The sequence below is a fragment of the Melanotaenia boesemani genome, chromosome 19 (genome assembly GCF_017639745.1).
Source record: "Melanotaenia boesemani isolate fMelBoe1 chromosome 19, fMelBoe1.pri, whole genome shotgun sequence".
NCBI classification, from domain to species: Eukaryota; Metazoa; Chordata; class Actinopteri; order Atheriniformes; family Melanotaeniidae; genus Melanotaenia; species Melanotaenia boesemani.
This window is the reverse complement of record NC_055700.1, coordinates 65,848-90,958: the sequence shown is the minus strand read 5'-3', so window position 1 is coordinate 90,958 and position 25,111 is coordinate 65,848. Positions and strand designations below refer to the sequence as shown.

Here is a 25,111-nt window from a genome sequence, read left to right as displayed (position 1 = left end):
AAGCTCAACAGCCTTAGCATAGTCCACTGTTTTAGACTGGAGCATGTCTGACAAAAATTTGGAGTCACTCAGGACCTTTCTGAAAAGAACAAGAGAGCCAGCAAAATTGAAATCTATCTGAGCCAGTATCCCTCTTGCTTCAACTGCTCTTTGTGGATGGTTCTCAGATCCAATCTCTTCAAGAACCTGTACTACTGCAGGCAACCTGTCCATAACACTGCGACATGCTATGTGCCTACATGCCCAACGTGTATCACTTAGCTTTTGGAGTTCCCTTGGTGCACCATCAAACATCTCACGCTGCACTTCCAGCCATTTGTTATGTACATAGGACCCTGAAACGAATACATACAATCGTTCCAACAATGAAAAGAAGTTTCCTGCATCTGGCACACTTTTTACAGTGTCCACTATAACTAAGTTTAAGCAGTGTGCACTACAGTGAACATAGAAGGCATGTTTGGCTACTTCTTTTATTTTTGCTTGGACACCTGCATGTGCCCCGCGCATCACTGCTGCACCATCATAGCCCTGGCCCACAAGGTTTTTCTTGTACTGCAGCCCATGCCTCTCAAGGAAGTTAATAATCTTACAGCTTAAGGCAGCAGCATCCAAGTGTTCTGCCACATCAAACTCCAAAAAACTCTCATGAACCATACCATTATAATAATATCTCAAAACAAATGACATTTGCTCCTTTTTCTGAACATCTTTAGTTTCATCAACAATAACTGAAAACTGCTTGCTCGTTTTAACCTCCTGTATGATTGTTTCCTTAACCATTGCAGCCAGGCATTCAAGGATTTCATTTTGTATTGTTTTACTTGTGTATTTTGCATTTTTTGCATGTTGTTCAAGTCTTTTTTTAATGATTGGGTCATGGTTACCCAGTAGGTCTAGCATAGACAGAAAAACACCCTTTTGTTCTGAGTCTTGAGACTCCCTGTGACCCCTCTGCGCTATGTTTTCTGTGACTGTTAAAACTAAAATTTCAGCAAGTGTTTTAATGTAGTGCTGATTTTCAGCCACCTGCTTCTTTTTTTGTTCATCCATTCTCCCAAACATTGAGCTGTTTTTATCCATGTTTTTTTTGTTTTCTGTCCATGCAAACATTGCATTGATGTGGCATTCAGATCTTGCATGTGAAGCAAAACCACTGTCTTTCATTGTGGCTTTTTTCCAATTTCGATATCCATCAAATGAAGTAAACACAGTCTTGGGAGTGTCTGGGAGGGAAAAATGCCTACGGGCAAAACAGTAGGCTGCATCCTTGGATTGAGAATACTCTAACCAAGGGTTAGCTTGGTACCACTCACTCCGGAAGCTTCTCCTGGCTCCTCCCTGGAGAGTCTTTGGGAAACTCTCTCTCTTTGGCTGTGTTGGTACTTCACATCTGGACTTAGATACATCTAGAAATGATGAGGAGAAGGTTCAAACTACACTGCATCTGCACTGATTTAACAACTTGACAACTGAAAACAATTCATTATAACCTCCAGACTGTGTAAACACACACACTAACATTTCAGCCTGGAAGAGTATTTGTTGGTTTGTTCGATTTTGGAATTTGAACCTGAGCAATAGATCTAAAATACATTGTAAACAAAATATTCATATTCTGTTACCATCTGATTATACTTTAACATTTAAACGTTTTCTCAAGTATTTATATTTAAGTGAACATATTTGAACATATTTGAAGAAGTCAAAGCAATATCTGTTAAAATGAATAACAGTAAAATGTCCATTTTTGTAATTTGTCCTTTTTAATATGTAACTTCGGATTCTATGCAGAAACAATTTCCTTACCATGTGGACCAGCTCTACTGAAGGTTGCTGGTGATGGCTCAGGCACTGTTCTTTCCCTTTCACTTTGCTGTTTCTTTGCTTTCTCTTTTTGGTGGTGCTTTCCTTCCTCCAAATGTTCTCCCACCTCCTCCTGTCCCTGGTCATCTATGTTACGTTTTTGTTGCTCTTCTCTCTCTCCCTCCAGCTCATCTTTATCTTCACCCTCTACTTCCACCTCATGCTTGTCATCTCTTTCTCCTTCAACGTCTCCTCTCTCGCCTTCCACCTCATCTTCATCCTCTCTCTGGCCTTCCACCTCATCTCCTATGTCTGCCTCGCTCAGTTCATTGTCTATTTCTCTGGCCTTCCTCTTTGGTGTGAAAAAACTGTATATACTTCCTTTTCTCTTCATTTCTGTAAGATCCAAAGTAAATTTACTAGGTTTCCCTTTACAGACACTAAATCAATAAAAGCAATAAAATCATTTATAGCCTACAAAAAAATGCCATTTACATTATATGTATAGGTAGTCGGGCTTTCACTTAACAACAAAAATGTTTTCAAGTTTCAAGTTCAAATTTAATTTAAAATGACGTGTAATTCGTTCAAACAACGTTAAATAATTTAACATAATTTTCTAACCGCCATCAGCTCAGCGGTCAACAACCCCGTATTTTCACCCCATGCTAGCAAATATTCTATGAAAAAGTGACAGCCCTAGGTAGCGAAATAATAATGTAAATCTGATTTTTGTCATCTCAACGCCAGAATCACAACGTGTAGTCGCATTTTGCTTTCCTTATTATTTTGTAATTTGATAGATAATCAGTTTTTACCTCTTTCCTTATGTCTTCCCCCTCGACTCCTGGCTCTCTGGTTTCGCGCTGCTCCAAACAAAGCAGTCTCGTGCCGCTCTCGCGCGCTCGCGATCTCTCGTGCTGCATTCAATGTCGTCGGACATCGGAGCTTCTTACTCGTAAATGTTAAATTTGCCGTATCGTTTCGATCAATTCATCGCCGCCAAATGGGGTGGCAGCAGGGGTGGCAAGGGTTTATTTTAGGGTGGCATTTGCCACCCTATGCTACCCCGGTAGATCCGCCCCTGCATGGCACTATGACCAGGATTCACCCGGACAGAGGCCGAAGAAGGCCCAATCTATGCTTCACAGTTGTAAAACATAGTCATAAGATATGTCCTACTTTTGCTGTCCCCAAATTTAAACTGCATTTAGAGCCAGATAATGGCAATGATGATAATGATAATGGTGATAATGTGATTTTTGACAGTTTTTTTGTTTGTATCATACAGTTTGTCACTCTGTATCTGTTTCCGTTGATAATATACAGCACATTGTGCTGTATAAATAAACTCACCATACCAGAAAAGTAATTGAATTTATCATTAAAGAAATGACAAATCCTCTATAACAGAGGGGAAAATCTCCCCTTTGGTCTCAGTAAAATGTCAGAACATAAAATTTTCTCTTCATTTTGTCATCAGGCTGTTGTCTCTCTCAGACGTCTTGGAAACTTCTTGAGCCAGGACGAACTGAAAGACGACAATGTGGAGAGACTTCCCCATTGCACAGGTATGAAAACACACAAAAACTGTTAGCTTAGCATCAGTCAGCAGCTACTCTTGGAGACATGAATATGTGACCTGCCGGCAGGTGACTGTAGAGCTTAACCAGACAGGCGAAGTAAAACCATGTTTTCTTCTCAGATGGACACAGTGTCGTGATTGAAGGAGGGTTCTTTTCCTGGTCCAGCAGTGCTCCGCCGTGTCTGCAGAGGATAAACATGAAGGTGAAGACTGGTTCTCTGGTAGTCGTGGTTGGCCATGTTGGCTCTGGGAAGTCATCTCTGCTGTCGGCCATGTTGGGAGAGATGGACCTGAAGAGTGGCCTTGTTTCAGTCAAGGTGAACACCAACAGTTTTAACTTTGAATTCCACGAAGTCACTATGTATGCAACTCTTAAAGAAAAGCTCTTATGATGTCTTCAGGATGAGGGGCCTAAGGGAGAAACACTACTGAGCATGTGCAGTGACCACAGATGTCTTGTTTAAAAAAAAAAAAACTTACATGAATAATTTGTCAATAATGATCAGATTTTAGCTGTTGGAAGATGCTCCCTTATGTTAGTCTGTGCTGTTTATAATTTTTGGGATCTGAAAATGGAAGGTTCTGCTTCCTGAAACCAAACTGGGAGCTGGTTCCATCAGAGAGGAGCCTGAGAGCCAAAGGCTCCGCCTCCCATTGGACTCTTAGAGACTTGGGGAACCACAGGTAGAACTGCAGTCTGGGAGCCAAGTGCTCGGTTGGGAATCTATAGAACTATGAGATCTTTGATGTACAATGACGCCCGGTCATGGACCGCTTTATATGTAGCAGAAAGATTTTAAAATTCTATCCGGGATTTAACAGGAAGCCAATGAAGAGAAACTAAAACTGGAGAAATATGATCTCTCCTGCTAGTTCCCATCAGAACCTGCTGCAGCATTCTGAATCAGCTGGAGACTTTTCAGGGCATATCTGGGACAGGACAATAATAAGGAATTGCAGTAACCCAATCTGAAAATAACAAAGCATAGACCAGTGTTTCTCCATCGCCGTGAGACAGGATGTCCCTAATTCTTGAGTAGCTCGTCTTTAACCCTGTTAATAGGTAAGTGCCCCCAGTTTGAACTACTCCCCTTTGTTTTTAGGGTGTGTTTACCCCTTCTCAGCCCAAATTACCACTTATAAACATAAATCACAAAAGGCACTTCACTAAAACATTTTAAAATTTATTTAACCTTTGAACAGAGTCTTCAGTTGTGGGCCCACATATTCACTTACACACCAGCTGGTGCTCAGAAAAGAAAAATAAAACCAGTTGCAGGCCTTATCAATGCTGGGGAACATGGAAGCTAAAACTGTAGAGGCCCTTTTACTTATAATCAGTGAAAAAAGCAAGTTGGGGAAGTCACAATTTTTGAAGAGTCAATGTTAGTGTGCTTTATTTCACCTCTTGACTGCTTGGAATGGAAGATCCAGCTGGGGATGCGATGTAGTAGTGTCTGGTTTCCCTCATTGCCAGACGAGTTACCAGGCTTGTCCTGGTCACCTGGAGCGCTACCTGGGCTCATGTAGATGGTCTTCTGTTGTTAGCTGATCCAGTTAGCATAGTCTGCTAACTAACAAGATGGCGAAGTCCTCCTTCAACGTTCTTAATGATTAACAGGTTTCTCAAAAGGCTGCAGTCTATGACACTAGCGTGTGGAGCGTAGCCACTTGTCAGCACCATATAATCATGCAAAATCTGCACTATTCAGCTGTTCCTGCGTGTGCAGCAGCATTGCAAGCCTCACGCACTGCAATGCATAAGTCGACCTTTTCCTGGTCTCCTCTTACTCTCGCTCTAACACCCGGCCCCAGCCAACTGGAAACAGCCACACTGACAAGACAGTTCAATACCCAATCACAAGCTGTAAATTAAGCAGTACAAGATGCACTCCAACTAATAGCTCCTGTCTCAGTTTGGCTACATACTCGTATTGTAGGCCATCCTCTTTATCTGACAGGATGCCAAAACACAGATCTACTGGCAATCAGGCCTCTCTGCCAAATATGAGAAAGTGAGGCGAAAACCCAGTAGCTTAGTTTCTGGTGCATTTGTAAGCGTGCACTAGGTGCCTTATATACTGACTCCATTTGTGTTTCGGTTTAGAATCAAGTGTGCCTAGCATTTAATAGAAGGGTTCAATTGAACATCTCAGGTTGGGGATCTCCCTGTGGGGGTTTAAGGGGAGATGCTTTACTTGCAAATGCCCAACATGGTAAGGAGCTCGTTAATAACTTTGCTCCAAAATTCTCGCCCTTGATTCAAGTGTATGTGGGCTGGCAAGCCATAGTGAACAAAAAACTTCTCAAGGAGGATTCTGCCAACTGTTAGTAGTTGGCTGAGGTTCAAGGTGCCTTTTATGCGGAGAGAGTCAGGAAAGAGGAGTCTGTCCTTTTTCAGGTCCTGGTCTTGGAATGATTTGCAGGCTAGGATAAGGCTGGGTCTCTCATCCCTATTTTAAGTTTTAAACAAAAGATATCTGAGTTTTTAGTTTCTAGTTGTACTTGTATTGTGTAGTTGTGTAGGATCTTATTTGTATTTCTATAGCTAATCATAATGTCTTTAGATTTTTAATCTCGATGGATCATGTCCTGATTAAATAAAGATTAAATGAAACTGTTAGGACTTTCTGATCTTTCATTGGGAAAGCCTGAGCATATCTGGTGAAATGAACTGTAAAGACCAACAAATTTGCAATGCTCTTTGAAGCAGGCTCCACAGAGAGAAAGTCCTTGCACACAGAGTCTAGGGGCCCTGTGTTGGTGATGTGCTGTAAAGGTGCAGCTCTTTGGGGAAGAGTTTTCCTAGCTATGCACCTCCCAATGTAATGGACATATGCTGCAATCTCAGCAGCCATTTTGGGCCAATAAAATGTTAGAGCCACCTAATTTGACTCGGGTGTGTTGGTGCAGGGATACATGGAAAGCCTGCTGGATTGCGGCCCTCGTAGGACTGAATTGAGTAGGCCTGGTCTAAAGTCTCAGTGGAAGTGATTGAGTGAACACTGGTACAACTTGCTGGCACTGCTCGCTAGTACCAGTAATTTTAACCCTCCAGACTTTTAACCCTCCACACTTTTTATGGTTTTATCAGATTGTGAAATTATATTTCCATGATCTGCCGTAACACTGATGTTACCGTCTGTGTCTGTCTTTATGAAGTCAGTGTTACTCACCTGTCCTCACCCGTCTTTCCTGACAATCTACGCTGCCTGAGTCCTCATTCACAATATGGGCCAGTAGGACTTACAGCTTGTTTGTCGGTGCCTAGCTTGTTCTACTGCCTATTCACCTGCCAGTGATGGGTTTGTTCCAGTACTTGGCTACCGACCTGCTCCAGCTGTGCTGGCACCTGCCTGGACCTGTGCCAGAGGCTCTCCACCTTTACCCGGACATCACTTTCCAGACCCGCTGGAGATACATCCATTGAGGGTCCAGCCAGAATTTCCACCACAACAGCTCAACAGCAATTACGTCCATCTGGTCCAGCTCTCGACACTCCCCTTGCTCCATCAGCTGGACAGTTGACCACAGCGTGTTAGTCTGCCTAGCTCAGTCGGCTAGCACCACCACTTACTATTCTATTCTATTCTATTCTATTCTATTCTATTCTATTCTACAGTCATTTAGCAGATGCTTTTATCCAAAGCGACTTAAATTTGAGAGTAAGAACAACACAAGCATGAATTCAAACAAGATGGACGTTATAATTAAGTGGTAGTCAGACTGCTTTGAGTCCAGTTGGACCCAGGTGCTGTCATGTAGTGCTAGATGCAGTGCATATAATTTTTTTTTTTTTTTTTTTTTTTAAGTCATTTTATTTAAATACAAGAGCACGATTTCATCACACAATGTCAACTTGGGCCTAAGTGCAGCAGCTTCTTCAGTACTTGGTTGAGCCAAAGAGCTGGACAAATCTTTCTAACTCCTTTAGTGAAGCTAAATGTGGAAATGCTCCTTAAACAACTGAGTCTTTAGCTTGCTTTTAAAAGTGGATAAGGACTCTGTGGATCGGATGGAGTTTGGTAGATCGTTCCACCACCGGGGAACAGCAGAGGAGAAGAGTCTAGCTACTGATGTGGTGCCACCTTGTGGTGGGAGCACTAGGCGTCTTTCATTGGCAGAGCGTAACTGTGGAGAGGGAGTGTAGCTCTGGATTAAGGAGTGGAGGTAGACCGGAGCCGTTTGGGTTATTGTTTTGTAAGCCAGTATAAGGCCCTACTATCTCCCACGTGAACAGTCATGTGACTGCTCTCTGTGTTTTCATTCCACTGGCCACAGATGCAACAATTGCTGCAGACAAAGCATCCTGATGCACTTATAATCATTTTCTGGGTAATTTTAATCATGCAACTCTGGACTCCACTCTCACTGCCTTCCATCAGGTTGTCCCACAAGGTAGAACAGGACAATAGACTTTCTGTATGTAAATGTAAAGGCTGCAAGCCAAGCGACTCCCCTCCCACCCTAGGGAAGTCTGACTACAACCTGGTTTTCCTGCAGTAACATTACATTCCACTTGTAAGAGGGCAGCCAGTCACTAAAAGCTCTATCAGGAAATGTTCTCCTGATGTAGATGTAACCCAATCTAAAATATTTATTTCAGACTATAGAATGTAAAGTATAAATATATTAAAAACAAGTTAAAATGCATTAACTGTGGTTAAAATCACAGCAAAACCTAGTTATTTATTCATTAATAAAGTGTTCATAAATTGTTCAAATGAGCTTTAATCCAATGAAAGTTGTTTGGAATGTATTTTTAGTCAAGTGCTGTTTGTATTTGCTGCAAGCTTTCACCGTAATGTACATGTCCACAGCATGCCCTGTCCACAACCTAACGTGTTGTTGTCAATTTTGTATTTCTTTTATTACACTGGTTGGTGTAAACCCAGTGTCCAGTCACATGTGTGTGCATGGGATGTAAGTGAAGCAAGGAAAAGTGACCTCTATGGCTGTGGCATTTGGCTGCTACGGGGAACTAAGCTACGGGGAAAATGGTCATAAAATACTAGTAGATGAAGAGTCCACGGTCCTGTTTTGGACTATATACCCCTGTGAGGATGGACCAAGAGGAATTGTTTGGCTCTTTCTGCTGTAGATAGACCAGTCGAGTTTGACTCAAGTGTTCTCCATACGGCCCAGAGTGTAAAGTAAATTTCAACCACGTTGCCAAGAGGGATCCGCATGGTCACAGACAAGGTCTTAACCATCCATTGCACCTTGTTACGGACAGTGCTCATTGCTGCCACCTGAGGCTCATCATGCATGCAAATGCCAGGCCCTGATGTCTGTTAGGAGTGGCTAGACCAGACGCACCCTCCCCTCTGGTTGGCTTATCACCCGGCCAATCGCATCGCAGCCTTCCAGCAACCAGGAAATAAATGGCACTTTTGGTCACCTTTTAATTCATCTTCTTCTTCAAAAGGATTTGTGAGTAAAACAAAGCACATGCATTTTATTTTCTGCTTGTGTACAGGTGAAGCGACTGAACCCGAGCAGTGTATCGGACTTGTTTAATGCCATGTAGGTAAAATCTGAACTGAAAATAAAGGTGTTACGTCCACAGGCTTCTGGCCTGTTGTATGTGCAAATTCTGCTGAATGGTTACATATAGAGGACTGGCTGCAGAATCTGCATGAAACCTCTCCCCTCTTCCGCCTTCCTTTGGGATTGGTCCATTTGGAGGAAGAGTGGAACCGACAGCGACCAATCTCAAGGAGGGAACCTCTAAAGCCCAGGAGAGCACTCCTGGGCTTTAAAAGGAATGGGACTGCAATCATTCAGGGCAGCTGTGTACCATGGGTGCACAGTTTGCCAATTTGGGATTTGTGTGTGAGATTGGCTGTGATTAACCCTTGTGGTTTTTGAGAAGGGTTTCCCTAGTTTGTGTGCATTCTTACGTTGTTTGAGTATTGAGAAGAGATGCTCTGATTTTTGAGAAGCATTGAGTTTTGTATAGAGTTTTGGTTTTCTCAGTAGGAGACGTTTTTGTATTTCGTTTTGTATAGACGTTTTGGGTTTACATTCTCATTAGGAGACGTTTAGTATTTTTGTGTATGGAGAGTTTTGGGTTGTAAAAAGTTGTTTTGTTTGTTAAAGACCTGTTAAATTATAGAGCTAATTGTTGCTTGAATAAGGACGCCTTTTGTTATCTTTTCATTTTCTTTTGTGTGTATTTCGCCGTACATGGTATACTTCCTTTTATAGGACACCTTTTGTTATTATCATAGAGTATTTGTGTTTGAACCCTGGTTTGTTATTAATAAATATTTGTGTTATAGCCTTATTGTGAGTCTGGCCTGTTTTGTTACTGGCCTTGTTTCCCCTGGTTTAAAAAGGGTTTGTAACAAAAGGGAAGATATCTCTGTGTGTTTTAACACTGCAAACCTTCTTTTTATTTGCATTTTTTGCATTAGCAATATGTTTGTTTGTAAATTCTTCATTTTTTTTTGTGGTGTCAGACTTCATGTTAAAGGGTCACACAGTTATAAATAAGGTTTAACAAAGTTTATTATTCTGAGTGAAACCAGAGTGATTCGCATATTTTCATAAGAATTGGAGGCACTGCAATAATAATAATAATAATAAAGTCTAAAAGGGTAAATGCTGATAAGCATTGTTTCTCCTGTTTACCAGTATTAGTTCTTTCAGCATAAATATCGTTCCCAGTGCCCCGCCCACAGTACTACCACCACATTAACGGGTTAACCCTTAGCTACCTGGATTGGGGCTACATAGAGAAAGCCCTGCAAGACTGCTCAGACACCACAAACTAGGATGTCTTGTTGAACCCACACGAAAAGGACAGTGATGGAGTAGTCCATTGCATTATGGATTATCTCAACTTTTTTGTGGATGCAGTTGCCCCTTCTAAGACTGTACAGTGTTACCATAACAACAAACCGTGGGTAACAAAGGAAGTCAAAGTTGTCCTCAACAAAAAGAAAATGGCATTTAGGAGTAAAGACAGAGAAACAGTGAAGTCAGTAGGAGGTGAACTGATGTGTGAGGAAGGCAAAGGACATCTTCAGGACAAGTTGAAGGATAACAGCGTGAGGAAAGTCCTGGATGACATGAAAAACATCACAGGCTACAACAACAGCAAAAGAGCTGTGGAGGGGACAGTAAAAAAAACAAATGAGCTAAACATTTTTAACCATTTTAACCAGCTCAGAACCCCTCCTCCTTCTCCTTCCTCTTCCTCACCTTCTTCACCTACATCCCTACAGCCCATCCTCCCCCCACTTCAACTTAACCGTAACCCTGGCTGAGCCCTCCCCAGCCGCCTGCTCAGCCCTCCACTGATGCTACTCCATCATCTCCACACCTCCACCCAGATACATGTTGACCAGGTCAGAGGAGAGCTGAAGAAGTTGAGTTAAAACTATTTTCTCAAGACTTTTAGACATTTGTTTATTACTTTATTATAGTGTCTATTTAAAGGAAGTGATGTAATGTGCTAGTGTGTGCCGTTATGTGTTCTGTATTTACCGCCTTATAGTTCCACAAAACTGATCTGTTGTGATGCTTGTGATCTGATCCGTGAAGCTGTGTCTAGTCAAAGAGTAGTAAATCCTGTTTTGGAAACAAATACTATGAGTTCTATCCAAAACATTTACTAGAATTTGCACTGACTGCTCAGGTTTATCCTTTTTTATCTATATTTTCCTATAATTATTTTATATTGTATAGTAGATTTTATATAGGTACATATTTTGGTTGTTTGTCATTCTTATATATTGTGAAATTTTGTGAGATATTGTGAGAACGAGCCAGTCTTTTGAATGGCTCTTTGAAAGGAACGGCTCCTCAAGATCCGGCTCCCTTCAAAGAGCCATAAATCCCATCTCTAGTTCATCCACAGCTAAACTTGTATTAGCAAGTGTCCAGCAGAAGAAGACGGTGGTACTGCTTTGGTAATCTCTTAGACAATTAACAGTCTGCCCAAAGTTACACATTTCCATGGAAACCAGGTGTGACCTCCTCTGTCTGGAGAAGTGGCAGTAATGCTTGTCTGTGCATGGACATACATTGTGCTACTATGAGGTTACACCCTCTGTGTCCACAAGGTGGTGATATTGGCACATTTATCATAGATTCCAGCCTGCAGAAATGTTTGCAAGTGTGATGTACTAATTGAATATAATCCAACTAGATAAATAATGACACAGTGTGATGTGTCATGCTGATAATCGGAGGTTGGAGGAAGTAAATACATGGTGATGATTACAGAAATGATGATGATGCATTTCCCATTGATGTCGGTATCATATACTGTATGTATTCCGATGTAGCTTTCTAACTATTTTAATTTGTTCTATTTCTTTTTAATACCTTTTTATTTAATTATTCTATTAATGTTTCTTTTGCACCTTGCCTTTGTGTATTGTAGAGCAATACAACCTGAGCATTTCTGCAGTAACTGTGTTGGAGGGGGCTGAGTGTCCTAATGGTCCTGGGAGCTATGTTGATGGGGGCTTTTACCCCTGGTAGGGTCACCCATGGCAGACAAATTAGGTTCATCACACCCCTATGATGCAGAACACCACTGGTTTTAAATTTCTCTTGCTCTGACATGGTCACCAGGGCCCCCTCTGGAGCCAGGCCTGAAGGTGGGGCATGGGAGAGCCTGGTGGTCGTGCTTTTACCCATGGGGAACCACTCAAACTCAGCCCGGAAGGTGACAGGGGACCCCTTCTGTGGGATCACCAACTGCAGAAGAGGTCATAGGAGTTGGGTGTATTGCTGTTTGGGTGGTGACTCAAGGTGGGGATCCTGGTGGTCCAAGGGTGGCTGTTTTATCTCCTGGGCTGAGGTTGCTATGATGGTAAAAAAAACTCTTTGGTGGCAGGACCCAGGGAAAGGACGAGATCCACCCAAAGTTCCTGGACATTTTAAAAACTAGTTTAAAGACTTATTTTTACTCTCTTGCTTTCAAACCAGACTGAGCTTTGGCATTTTTTCTGATTGTTTGTTTCATACTTGTGTTTTTAGTCTTTTATATCTGTTTTATTGTTTAGGTCCCCAAAGTTTAATTTCTATTTTATCACTCTTAGTTGTACAGGACTGTGGCCAACATGTTGTTTTTAAAAGTGCCTATAAATAAAGTTGATTTGACTTGATGTCTGGTGTGTGCTGACCTGGTGAGATTAAGCAGTGATTTAGGGTCATGGATGGTCCAGTCAGTTCGGTGAGTTACTGCTTGAGTTTCTGTCTTGGTTTCGGGTTATTGTTTACATTGCTAATGTGGGGCTCTGTCGTTAGCACCTTCTCTCTACAAGCAGTTGAAGCCATGACACAGGCCACATCCACTGTGTACTGCTCAGGGCAAAGCAGATAGAGGCGGTTTCAGCCGGTTGTAATCAAGCAAAGTGGGAGCAGCTGTGTCAGCTCCAGGTACTTTACCCCACGGTGCACTGAAGCGTCAGTGAGGTGTCAGCCATTGTGTCAGCCCACGTCGGGTTAAGACAAAGCATATGTATAGCACATTTCATGTACAAGACAATTCAAAGTGTTTTACATAAAACATTACAGCAGGGTGCAGAAAACAATACAAGTGCATTAAAAAACAAAGAGGGTTTCAGCTGATCTGAGGCTTTCTGGGAGTTTGTTCCAGACATGTGTAGCATAAAAGCTGAATGCAGCTTCTCCATGTCTGGTTCGGGCTCTGGGAACTGATAAGAAACTGGATCCAGATGACCTGATGGTTCTGGTAGGTTCATACTGAGTCCATCATTACACCTAGATTTCTGGCCTGGTTGGTTTTTAGGCAAGGCAGTTTATTTGTACAACACATTTCATGTACAGGACAATTCAAAGTGCTTTACATAAAACAAAGACATTACAGGTATTTAGAAATAGTAAAAGGCATCAACACATTAAATAATAAATTACGTTAAAATGATTAAAAGCAAGATAAGTTAAAAAGTTTCTGTGCAGATTTCATGCATAGGCGCATGAGAAAAGAAAAGTTTTTAACCTGGATTTAAAAATGTCTACATTTGGGGAAAGTTTAATCTCCACTGGCAGTTTGTTCCACTTGTTTGCAGCATAACAGCTAAATGCTGCTTCTCCATGTTTAGTCTGGACTCTGGCCTGGACTAGTTGACCAGAGTCTTTGGATCTAAGAGCTCTGCTAGGTTTATATTCTCTGAACATATCACAGATGTATTCTGGGCCTAAATCGTTATGGGATTTGTAAACAAGCAGAAGGGTTTAAAATCTATTCTGTGACTGACTGGAAACCTGTATAAACTGAAAGCCAGTGTAAAGATTTCAAAACCGGTGTGATGTGTTCAGATCTCTTAGTCCTGGTTAAAACTCAAGCAGCAGCGTTTTGGATGAGCTGCAGATGTTTAATGCTCTTTTTAGGAAGTCCTGTTAAAGACCATTACAGTAATCCAGCCTACTGGAGATGAATGCATGGATGAGTTTCTCTTGGTCTTTCTGGGAGACTAAACTTTTAATTCTGTTGATGGTAAAAAGCTTCTTAGTGAAGCTTTGATGTGTCTGCTGAAAGTCAGGTCTGAGTCTATCAACACTCCCAGGTTACGAACTTGTTGGTGATTTTAAGAGCCCGAGTCTCCAGGTGTTTACCAATGCTGACCCTCTTCTCTTTCTACCAAACAGAATAATCTCAGTTTTGTCTTCATTTAACTGTAGAAAATTTGCCTTCATCGAGGTGTTTATTTGCTCCAGGCACATGTAATTCTTGTCTGCTCAGATCTAAAGTTGCCTATTGACACAAAGTACTTCCTGTTTTCTAAATAAAATTTAAACCAGTGCAGCGCCAGAGAGGCCCACTCAGTTCTCCAGCCGGGAGTAATATTTTGAGGCCGACTGTATCAAATGCAGCACTGAGGTCCAGTAAGACTAAGACTGACATTTTTCCATCATCTGTATTCAAACATATGTCATTAATGACTTTGGTCAGAGCATCTCAGTGCTGTGGTGCCGTCTAAATCCTGACTGGAAGACATCGTAGCAGTTGTTTTGTGTTAAAAAGTCGTTTAGTTGATGAAAAACTGCTTTTTTGATTATCTTACTTAGAAACAGAAGATCTGAGATCGGCCTGTAGTTGCTCATTTGTGTCTAGATTGTCCCTTTTTAGCAGAGGTTTGATTACAATTGTTTTTAGAAGTTCTGGGAAGACACCCGGAAACGCTGACCTGTTCACAATCTGGACCAGATGTGGTTCCAGAGTCTTTGAGACCTTTTTGAAGAAACCTGTGGGCAGGACGTCCAAGTAGCAAGAGGAGAAGTTCAGCTGATGTAAGATGTCGCCCAGATCTTTGCTGTTGATGGATTAAACTGTGTCATGGTGGTTAAACTGGTTTTCATGGACCAGTATGTCTCCTGAACCTGCTGCTGATGAACCAACTGTTGGTCGGATATTCTGGATTTTGTCTGAAAAATTTGGCAAACTCATTTCACACACTTTCTGCTAATAATGTCAGAGAAATAGGACTTCCTGCATTCCTCAGGTGTAAATTATAAGAGTGAAGTTTCTCTTCATACATGTCATAATGAACCTGTAGATGTGTTTTTCTCCATCTGCGCTCGGCTTTCCGACACTCTCTTTTTCTATTTTTCACCAGTGTGGAATTTCTCCATGGAGACTTTTTCCTTCCAGAAACAACCTTCACCTTAACAGGAGCAGTAGCATCCATAATATTTAGCATGTTAGCATTAAAACTAGCAACAAGCTCATTGGCTGAAGCCCCTGACAAGCCAGGTGTTGAAGAGAAGACCTGGTTAAACATCCCACTCATGTTTTCAGTTATACAAGTTCTGTGATCACCTCCATTGAGACATTAATGTGAACAGGAATCGTATTCCCAAAGAAAACACAGTAATGATCAGACAGGCCTACATCACACACAGTAACCATGAAAACATCCAAACCTTCCACACCAGTAAATCCAGAGTGTGTCCTTTAATGTGTGTGGGCTCTGTTATATGCTGACTCAGCCCAATGCTCTCCAGACTGTTACTCAGGTCTTTAGTCCCTCTGTCCTGAGGGTTGTCTACATGGATGTTAAAATCACCAATAATAACTACACAGTCAGAATCTCCACAGATTGTAGCAGCAGGTCACTAAAACCATCATACTGGTTAAGAAGGCCAGCTCTGTCCTGGGATGCCCCCTCGATTTGGTGGAGGTGGTGACGGAGAGGAAAATGATGGCTAAGCAAATTAAGTTCAACGTGGAAGAATAAAGATCTTGTTCATCTGGATTGTGGGATGTTGAGAAATGTCACAGCTGCTGGACTTCTATTTACATTGAAATGTAATCCAATTATCTCAATAAATTGTGTCAAAGTAATTTGGACTGTGTGTGCAGGGTTCAGTGGCCTATGTCCCACAGCAGGCCTGGATCCAGAATGCCTCTCTGAAGGACAATGTCTTGTTTGGTGGTGAGCGAATGGAGAGCTGGTACCACCATGTGCTCGAGGCCTGTGCTCTGCTGCCAGACCTCGACATCCTTCCTGCGGGAGATGGCACAGAGATTGGGGAGAAGGTACACCGCAGGCTTTCAGAAGACTATCCACTTCTGGAGGCAGATTTTTGACCACACACTGATCTTCTAACCTAGCAAATATTTTACCTGTGGGGTTCAGTTTTCTGGTCAAACTGATCTTTTTTCTGGTGACTTCAGGGCCTTAACCTTTCTGGAGGACAGAAGCAGAGGGTGAGTCTGGCCCGGGCCGTCTACAGGAGATCAGATGTTTACCTCCTGGATGACCCGCTATCAGCTGTTGATGCTCATGTGGGACAACATATCTTTGATCGGGTCATCGGACCAAGTGGACTTCTCAAAGACAAGGTGAGATGCTGCAGGTGCCATTAGTTTCTTTTCATCATTGGCATCTTTACTGATTAGGGACCTGGCAGCACTCCAGAACTCACCATGACTCAGACCCTGTCATGTGTTGAGGACTTTGTTAGACCACACATTATGGAAGTGCCTCAACATGTCCCAAGTTTGGAAAGTTGACTACAGGCTCTAAAAACTAGATGTGAAGCTGATACTTAGGACTTCAGAGAGCAATTTGGACCAGTACAGTTTAAATGCTATTACATGGTATTCAGACAAGTTTTAAGGATTGTGATGTGTTTGTGTAGACCCGGGTTCTGGTGACTCATGGCCTCAGCTTCCTGTCCAAAGCAGACCTGATCCTTGTGATGGAAGACGGGCACATCTCGGAGATGGGCTCCTACATTGAGCTGATGGACAGAAAAGGTGTCTTTGCCACATTAATTCACACATTTAGTGGAAACCGAAGGAAAGAGAGTCCCATCCTCAAAGACAAGAGTAAGAAATCAAGTTTCATCTGATCAGAAACAACAGAATAAAACATTGGTACCTGAACTAAACTCAGGTTAGAGAAGAAGTCGGTGCGATGCGTTAAATGACAGCTTTGATCAGGATGTTTCTGTGTTTGCAGGTAGCCGGAAGTCGGTGTCTCGCCTCAGTATGACTGATTTTTCTATTGATCTGTCTCAGGAACAGCTGATCAGGTATAAACACGTTGGTTCATCAGGTGAAATCCTACATGCAGAATCATTTGGAAAATTGTATTTAACTCCAACCAAATAAATTAGAGTTAGAACCACTAAATCTCAACCCAACCAATCACTTTTTATATTTAACACCAACCAAGTAGTAATAACATTTGATTTTCATCAATCACTTCAAACGCTTAACCCTGGGCAGGTATTTTTATTTGTCAACCAGGAAGTGACCAAACTTTTTTATATAAAATGCTGCCGACAACTGACCAACTACAAATGATACCACCACCCTGGATCTTTTCAAGCTGTCTCCTCAGACGGGCCACAAAGATCTGACGAGACGCCAGCCACCCAGGACACTCTGTTCGTCACCCTCCACTATGGGAGGCTCAGAGTCATAAAATCTCAGACCAACAGACTTAAACAGCTCCTTCCTCATGGTGGTGAAGACTAACCCCTCCCCCATCACCCTACCATCCTACACAATAATAGACTGCTGTCCTGACAACTCTTCACACTCTCAATAATCTTACACACCTTTCAGTTCTTGCTTTAACTTCTATGGTGGCTTGAGTATTTATTTATTTATATACATGTGGCTGTTTGTTTGTATATATGTACTGGGATGAACATTTGATGGCTGTTGCTGTTAAACAAGCTGTAAAATGACAAAGCTTCTAATCTTATTGAATCAAATCAAATCCATTGGGTTTGGAAGGTAATCCAAATCTTGGTTGTAAGTCATGTTCAAGTTAACATTTCTCTACCCAGGTTGGACCCCGCTTTCCCTTCCTTAGTCCTTTAACGGTTTGCTGGACGTAAAGTCCTTCTCCACTGCCTCACCAAATTCCTCCCGTGGCTAATTATTAGCTTCTATATCCACTGATACTTCCGCTTTTTTGGAATTTGTCAGCTGCTACAGGTGACATCTGAGACAAATGTGTACAGTCTGAAAGGCCTCTTTCCTCAGCATGAGGTTTTACTTACCACTGGTGTCCAGCAGGACAGGCATGGATACAGTTCACAGGCACAATTCCTGCACTGTTAGAGTTGAGAGTACAGTAATAGTCATTTCAACTCTTTGGGGGTTTAATTCAACTTGAGTAATTTTTCTAAAAGAGTTGGTGTTGTTACTGTTGGTGTTAAAAACAACTCTTCAGTGTGACTTTAACACCTCTTGAGTTGTTAACACAGAATTGGTCTAAGAGGGCCGGTTGTCTTGTCTTCCTGGACTCACCTGGACAGCTTCTTGGAATAACCTTAATTGCGTGAGGACATTTTTTTCTTTTTGGTAGACTGGACATCACGTAAAGCATGACCACGAGCATTAATACGTAAGTAAACTTATTTATGTTCAGTTTAATTAGTTACCAGTAATATTTATTTCTGCAGGCAGCCAAAACCAGATTATACGTTAGCTAACCGTTAGCCAGCATATATGTTCAGCTGCTGAGCTAATTGAAAAAGATGAGCCTAAGTGTGAAGAATGGGATATCTTTCTCATGTCAAGTAAAACAAGAAAATACCATACTTTGAGAGGAAGGGAAGATTAGCCCAGTAATAGTTACTAGCTTCCTGTGCTGAACTGTAGATTATCTTCATGTCAGATTTGGAAGGGTAATCTGAAATCTTTTATTAATGTACCGGTTAAACAGACTGATGCTATGAACCTCTGGCTTATTTAATTAAACATAAAAATGACCCCAGGCCATTTCTGATGGTCTTGTTTTAGCTGTTAACAGTCACGTTAACTCGTTAGCAACAGGTGCAGGTTTAAATGGTACCATGCTGGTTCTGGGTTGGTAAATGTGTTTTGAGCTCTTGAGAATTTTGAGTAAAAACCTTAACTTTTAACCAGCTGCTTTCTTTGCACATCTGTTTATTAATCAGTCCTATTTGCATGTGTGCACATTTTCTTCTCTGTATTTCTAATTTGACCTTTTTCTTACTTTTTTGTATTTTCTAAAAATATTCCCAATGGAAAAATCACATTTTTGTCAACGTAATCAAAACTTTAAAATGTTGGAACAAGTACATTAAACTGACAATAAAACTAACTTAAAGCAGTCTTCACCCTATTAAAATTTTATTTTGCCACAAGAGTTGTTTGAAACTAATCTTACTTTATACACTTATTCTATTCTACTCTGTTCTATTCTATTCTACAGTCATTTAGCAGATGCTTTAATCCAAAGCAACTTACATTTGAACTTGAAACACCTGAAAAATAGTATATTTTCTTCTTTTATTGTTTGCTTAAATAGCAGGGTAATATGCTTTTGGTTTGACAACTTTTTCCCGAGGGAGCCTGTTGTGGAGAAAGCAATGGAGTGGCTGGGAGGTGCTGACTCAGGGTTTGATCACCGAGTTCACACAGGGGTGCCGGCCAGAGCACTTCTTCAGGCCGCTCATAGTATGGGATAATAAAGACTGAGAGTCCGATGTAGATTCGTTCTCCACTTTATTGCTCAGTTGTGTGTGGATGTGTGGTTTTCTATAATGAACAATACAAACATAACTTAGGTCAGTGTAAATGATATAACCAGAAAATAAACACAAGGTAAATAGCTTGAAAGCACATGTCCCTTTGATCAATATAATAAACAAACACTAAATCCCCAACTACACATTCAATACACTGAGTTTTCGGTCTGGTCAAGCTACCATCAATAGTAGCAAGAGCACTTCCGGTAATGGAACTAGCAAAGCACTCTTATTATGAAGGTCTCCATTTGCTACTTCCGGTAACACGTTAACATTAGCTTCGCCCGTTAGGCGATAAAACACTACTTTGCGCAACTTACAGCGCATTTTGCTGCAGCAGTAACACTCGCACTACTGTACTGAACCCGGACTATGCATAAACATACGTAACTTACAACAAGAACACATTTAAATCCAAGGTGTGGGCACGGGAAGGCTAAGTGGCTAATTAGCCGCAGGCACAGAGTAATTAACGTGTCCAAGCTCCGAACTTTGCTTGCCATAAATAACAGAAAATACCCCGCCGTATGTCATTCCAAACACAACAAAGGTGGTGTGCCAGCCATACTCACTGGTCATTCACGCACACGCTGCCCATACACGCGACCGCAGTCCACCACGACGGTTACACATGAAAAACTCTGCCAGATGACGTCACCCGCAATATAACTAACTGCTAAACTGGCCCACCTCTTGCAATACACTGGAATATCAGCTGACAACAACTAAATGAACTGAGGACTTTGGGGCCTTTTCTACAGAGCCATTTTCTAAAAGTACATCACAGAAAACACAACAAAGCAACATGAAACATGACAAATACAAAATCTGCTCTGAAAATTTGTTGGTGACTATGTAAAATCAAAGTGCCATTATTTTTGTATCTGAGTCAATTTAAGATGGACTAAAGCATCATTAGTTTATGGTCTGAAGATTAAATAATCACTGAAAGTGATGCTGCATAAAAAAATACATATCTTGTAATCAGCTTACAGGCTATTAAATGGTTACAGATGTCTTACCTCTCATTTCCCCTGTATTTATGCCCCTTCAGACTCCTGTGGATCGTTTTTACCTCACTCTGAAACAGCCAATATCACAAACAGATAAAAATTTAGATCATGTGAGAAAAATATTTTGACCAACTTTTGAAATACCTCATTACAGCGGCTTATAATTTCTGTCTGTTTAGATTGTTTTTGTTTGTGCCTGTGTTTGCAGACATATTTTATCTAAGGCAGTGGTTCCATAAAGTTTAACATATAGCCTTACCATTTTTTCCTAAAATAGGGACAATGTGTGGTTATTTATCACAGTGGCTCTGAATGTTCAGAGCCTCCGGGGCCCTCCCCTCTATGGGGGAGGTCCTGGGTCCCAGCTTGTAACATTAATAACAGTTTATAAAGATGCATGTTAGCATCGGCGGTTCTAGGGGGGGGTCCAGGGTGGGCCAGTGCCACCCTGACAGCAAGCTTGGACCCCCCTGTGGCCCCTCTGCTGAGGGCAAAGCCTAAGGCATTAATACATATGAAAATTTTAGCAATAATTTCCCATGACGCGAGACGTGGCTCAGTTTTCCAGTTGGACCTAATAGAGCAATGCACCACCGGTGGTTAGCGCATCCAATTGTAATTCATAGATGAATAGAAAGCAGACGCATACAACTAGCAGCACGGAGCTACAGAATCAGGCAACTGAGGAGAATTAAAGGTTAGCAACTTTTCTGTCTTGGATTAACCGTAGCAGAGGAAGATATTTTACCAGGAAATGTTCCCACTGATTAAAGTAAGTAGTGAAAATGTAAAGCCACCTTTCAACCGTTTGCGCGTGCTCAAGGTTTATGCTAGCATAAGCATGTACATTTCTCAAATTAGTAGTGGCTTGTCAGAGTTGAGCTTATACTATAAATGAATCTATCAGTTTTTAATAGAAAGTACATTAGTTAGCAGAGCCAATTAATTCAAGAAAACCAGTACCAATGTGTGTACATAATAGGACGCTAAAGTGTTGTGAAATACTTTGTTTTCCTCCCGTATACAAACAAAACTGTCCCATTTCATCCCTAAGTGTAAAGTCAACAATGAACATGATACAGAGCCAGATGGTCCAGATGTTGAGAGGACAGCAGAGAAAAGGCAAGAAGTGGAAACTGAGGGAAAAACAGAGGCCTGGGTAGAAGAGGAGACTGTACAGGGAGAGGGTGATTTTAGGGACAACAAAGAGAGCAGGAGGAAGAGATGGACTCGGATGATGTGACTGAGGGTGATGCAGAGAGTCAGATGCAGGCAGAGAATACAGGTGCATCCACGAGCAATGGACCATCAGGTTTGTTGTGGAAAAAAAAAAAAAGATACCTGCATCTTTTTAAAGCAGTGCAGCTCACATTTTTTATGATTGAAATGATACAATCATACATGTCTTTTTGTATTGCTAACCATTTAGGGTGGACATATGATCCAGAAGTGAACAGATACAATAAGAATTAATATTTTTCTTCTTATTATTATCATCATCATCATCATTAGACTTATTCATTATACGGTATTTAATATAGTAATTGAAATGGTGTTTAATTCTGGCCATTTCATATGCATTGATCTTTTTCTATCTTGTTTCTGAAAAACATTTCCCTCAAGTATCAGCATGACCAGAGAGGCCCAACCAGTGCAGCCAAAGCTGAAAATCTTTCCACGGGCCTTGATGGGGGACCGAAGGAGACGTTTCAAGGCAGCATGGTTTGAATTTCACCCCTGGCTTGAATATTCAAAACAACTGGACTCTGCATATTGTTGCAGACATTTTAGTCCTCCTAAAACTGCAGACACAGTATTTGATGCACCATCTGGATGTAATAGCTGGAAGAAGGCTACTTACAGCTTTTCCATCCATGCCAAATCTGAGAGGCACAAACATGCAATGATTGCATGGAGAGACCATCACAGAGCTGTAACCAGTAATGCAACACTGGCAAGTTAAAGAAAACCGGGACTACATGAAAACAATAGAAGTGCTTCTACTGACTGCCACCCAAAGCATCGCTCAGAGAGGACACAATGAGTCTGCTGCCTCTGATAATAAACAGAACTTAATGGCAATTCTAGAAATAATTGCTAACCACGACAAAACTGTGAAGAAAAGGTTGACGTCTAAACACTATACGAAGTACAAAAGTAAAATAATTCACAATGAGCTTCTGGATTGCCTGGCTGACATGGCTGGAAATGAAATTACAGAGGAAGTGCAAAGCAGTGGCGTCTTTAGCATCATATCAGAGCAAATGTCAGTAATACTCAGATACTATTATAATGGAGCAATTAACTAAAGTTTTCTCCATTTTTCTCTGCTGAGAGGCTGGATGCAGAAGGTCCCCCTAATGCTCCCACCACAACGTGGCGCAAAATCAGTAGCTAGACTCTTCTCCTCTGTTGTTCCCCGGTGGTGGAACGATCTACCAAACTCCGTCCGATCCGCAGAGTCCGTATCCACTTTTAAGACCAAGCTAAAGACTCAGTTGTTTAAGGAGCATTTCCACATTTAGCTTAACTAAATGAGTCAGAAAGATTTGTCCAGCTTTTTGGCTCAACCAAGTACTGAAGAAGCTGTGTGCACTTATGACCTACTTGATATTGTGTGATGAAATCGTGATCCTGTATTTAAATAAAATGACTAAAAAAAAAAAAATAAAAAAAAAATTATATGCACTGCACTAGCACTACATGACAGCACCTGGGTCCAACTGGACTCAAAAGCGGTCTGACTATCACTTAATTATGACGTCCCATCTTGTTTGAATTCATGCTTGTGTTGTTCTTCCTCTCAAATGTAAGTCGCTTTGGATAAAAGCGTCTGCTAAATGACTGTAGAATAGAATAGAATAGAAGGGCTTAGTGAAAAATGATCCACATACTGGAGAGTCATGATCTGGAATATAAAAACAATCTTGTAGGCATACAATGGTGCTGCTGTCATGAGTGGTAAGCATTCAGGAGTTCAGGCAAGAATCAAAGAGAAAGCTAAATATTGTGCCTTTTACATCTACTGTAATGCCCACTGTCTCAATTTAGTGTTAGTAGATACAGTTAAATCTCCAGAGCCAGATGAATTCTTCTCTTTGCTTGAAAAACTGTATGTGTTCACTTCTGGATCATATGTCCATCCTAAACGGTTAGCAATACAAAAAGACAAGTATGAAGGTGCAGCAAGAGAGCTGCAGCAGCGAAACATTAAAGATAGATGACCTGCCCTTAAGCGAGTGCTGCTAGAGGTAGCCCAGGAAAGCAAAGATGATGGATCTATTGAGACCCGAGGTCTGCTAGCACAGGTAGACTTTGTTTCATGGTGCATCTTGTGATTCTCTGTAAACTGTTTGGAGAAACAAAAACTTCTATCTGACATAATGCAGTCATCAACACTTCATTTTTCCAAAGCTGTTGACTTGGTCAGTGCTTTGGTTCAGACTTCAGACAGGAGTCACTTTTTGATAACTTGTGGACTGAAGTGTTGAACATTTCTGATGAATGTGAGTCTGCAACACAGGCAGGAACAAAACGGCCAAAAAAGCTAAGCTGCAAATTTAGGGACAAATTTGTTTTTACTAGTGTTGGTCAGAGAGTCAGAACAGGATAAAGACTTTTTCGCTCAGTCTTTTTCTATCCTGTCATTGATCAGATGCGCTCTGAGCTTAACAAGCGATTTTCAAAGAAAAGCTGTGACATCATGAATAGCATCCAAGCTCTGAATCCCAAAAGTGATGCATTTCTCAACGCGACAACTGTTCTCATTTGCACAATTGGATGATTCAAATGGTGATGACTTTGTTGGGAATGTGTTTTTTCTTTTTGAGCTCTTCAGACTCTGCAAGATAGCGGTTGCAATTCCAGTAAGCACTGCTTCTTGTCAGCAAAGTTTTTCAACCTTAAAACTGGTGAAAACTTACCTTAGATCAACCATAACTGATGAGAGATTAAGCAATCTGGGCGTACTAAGTATTGAGTCTAAACAAGCAAAGACTTTCAATCTTGATCTATTTGTTGATCGGTTTTCCAAAAATCACAAAAACCACAACAGTTAGTGTAGAACAAATGGATACCGTGGCAACGGTTTCTTGTCAAGTTGGTGCTGTTTGAGTCAGTGTTACACTGAATGTTAAGATTTTGTTTTTAATTGTTCTTGTTAAAAAAAAGTGTTTTTCAAGATAAGACGCTGAAGCAACTATCTTTTTCATATTGTGACTGTAACAGATTCCACATATGAAGACTTTTTGCAAAAGTTCAAATTTGAAAATATCACAAAACAATTTTATCTAAAACTACTGTAAATGTAAATGAATTGTGTCTATTATATTGCTGTAATTATACAGTCAGTTTAGAAAATTTTGAAGTGTGTATTTTGCATTATTTTCTCATCAGTGTGCCTCTCTAACAAAGCAGCTGGCCCCAGCCTGGCCCCCCTCTAATGTTGGTCTAGAACCGCTACTGAAAATTAGATCTGTTTTACTAAAATTTATGAAAATATTAAAGGCTTAGTGAATAACTTACAGATGGGTTGTAGGAATCTGCTGTCCGTGGTTTTAGAGCTGCTGATGTTACTGCTCCTGCAACCAATCTGTTCTCCACGGCTTCAGTCAGTTCAACCAGTTTCTCCATCACCTTCTCAACTTTCACACACCTGGAAACATTTACAAGTGTGTTTTCCAACATGTCAGTTTTTGATTGTAAA

At 41.1% G+C, this 25,111-nt stretch overlaps 1 protein-coding gene across 1 annotated transcript in view; it reads left to right on the top strand.

The window, feature by feature from the left end:
• LOC121629920 (multidrug resistance-associated protein 1-like) overlaps positions 1–25,111 on the top strand; it is a 155,894-nt gene that overhangs the window by 92,124 nt on the left and 38,659 nt on the right. Inside the window, exons 15-20 of the mRNA XM_041969847.1 lie at positions 3,290–3,377; positions 3,512–3,708; positions 15,738–15,914; positions 16,053–16,220; positions 16,520–16,686; positions 16,832–16,915. Coding sequence (XP_041825781.1) covers positions 3,290–3,377; positions 3,512–3,708; positions 15,738–15,914; positions 16,053–16,220; positions 16,520–16,686; positions 16,832–16,915 — 881 coding nt within the window. The remainder of the gene's footprint in view (positions 1–3,289; positions 3,378–3,511; positions 3,709–15,737; positions 15,915–16,052; positions 16,221–16,519; positions 16,687–16,831; positions 16,916–25,111) is intronic.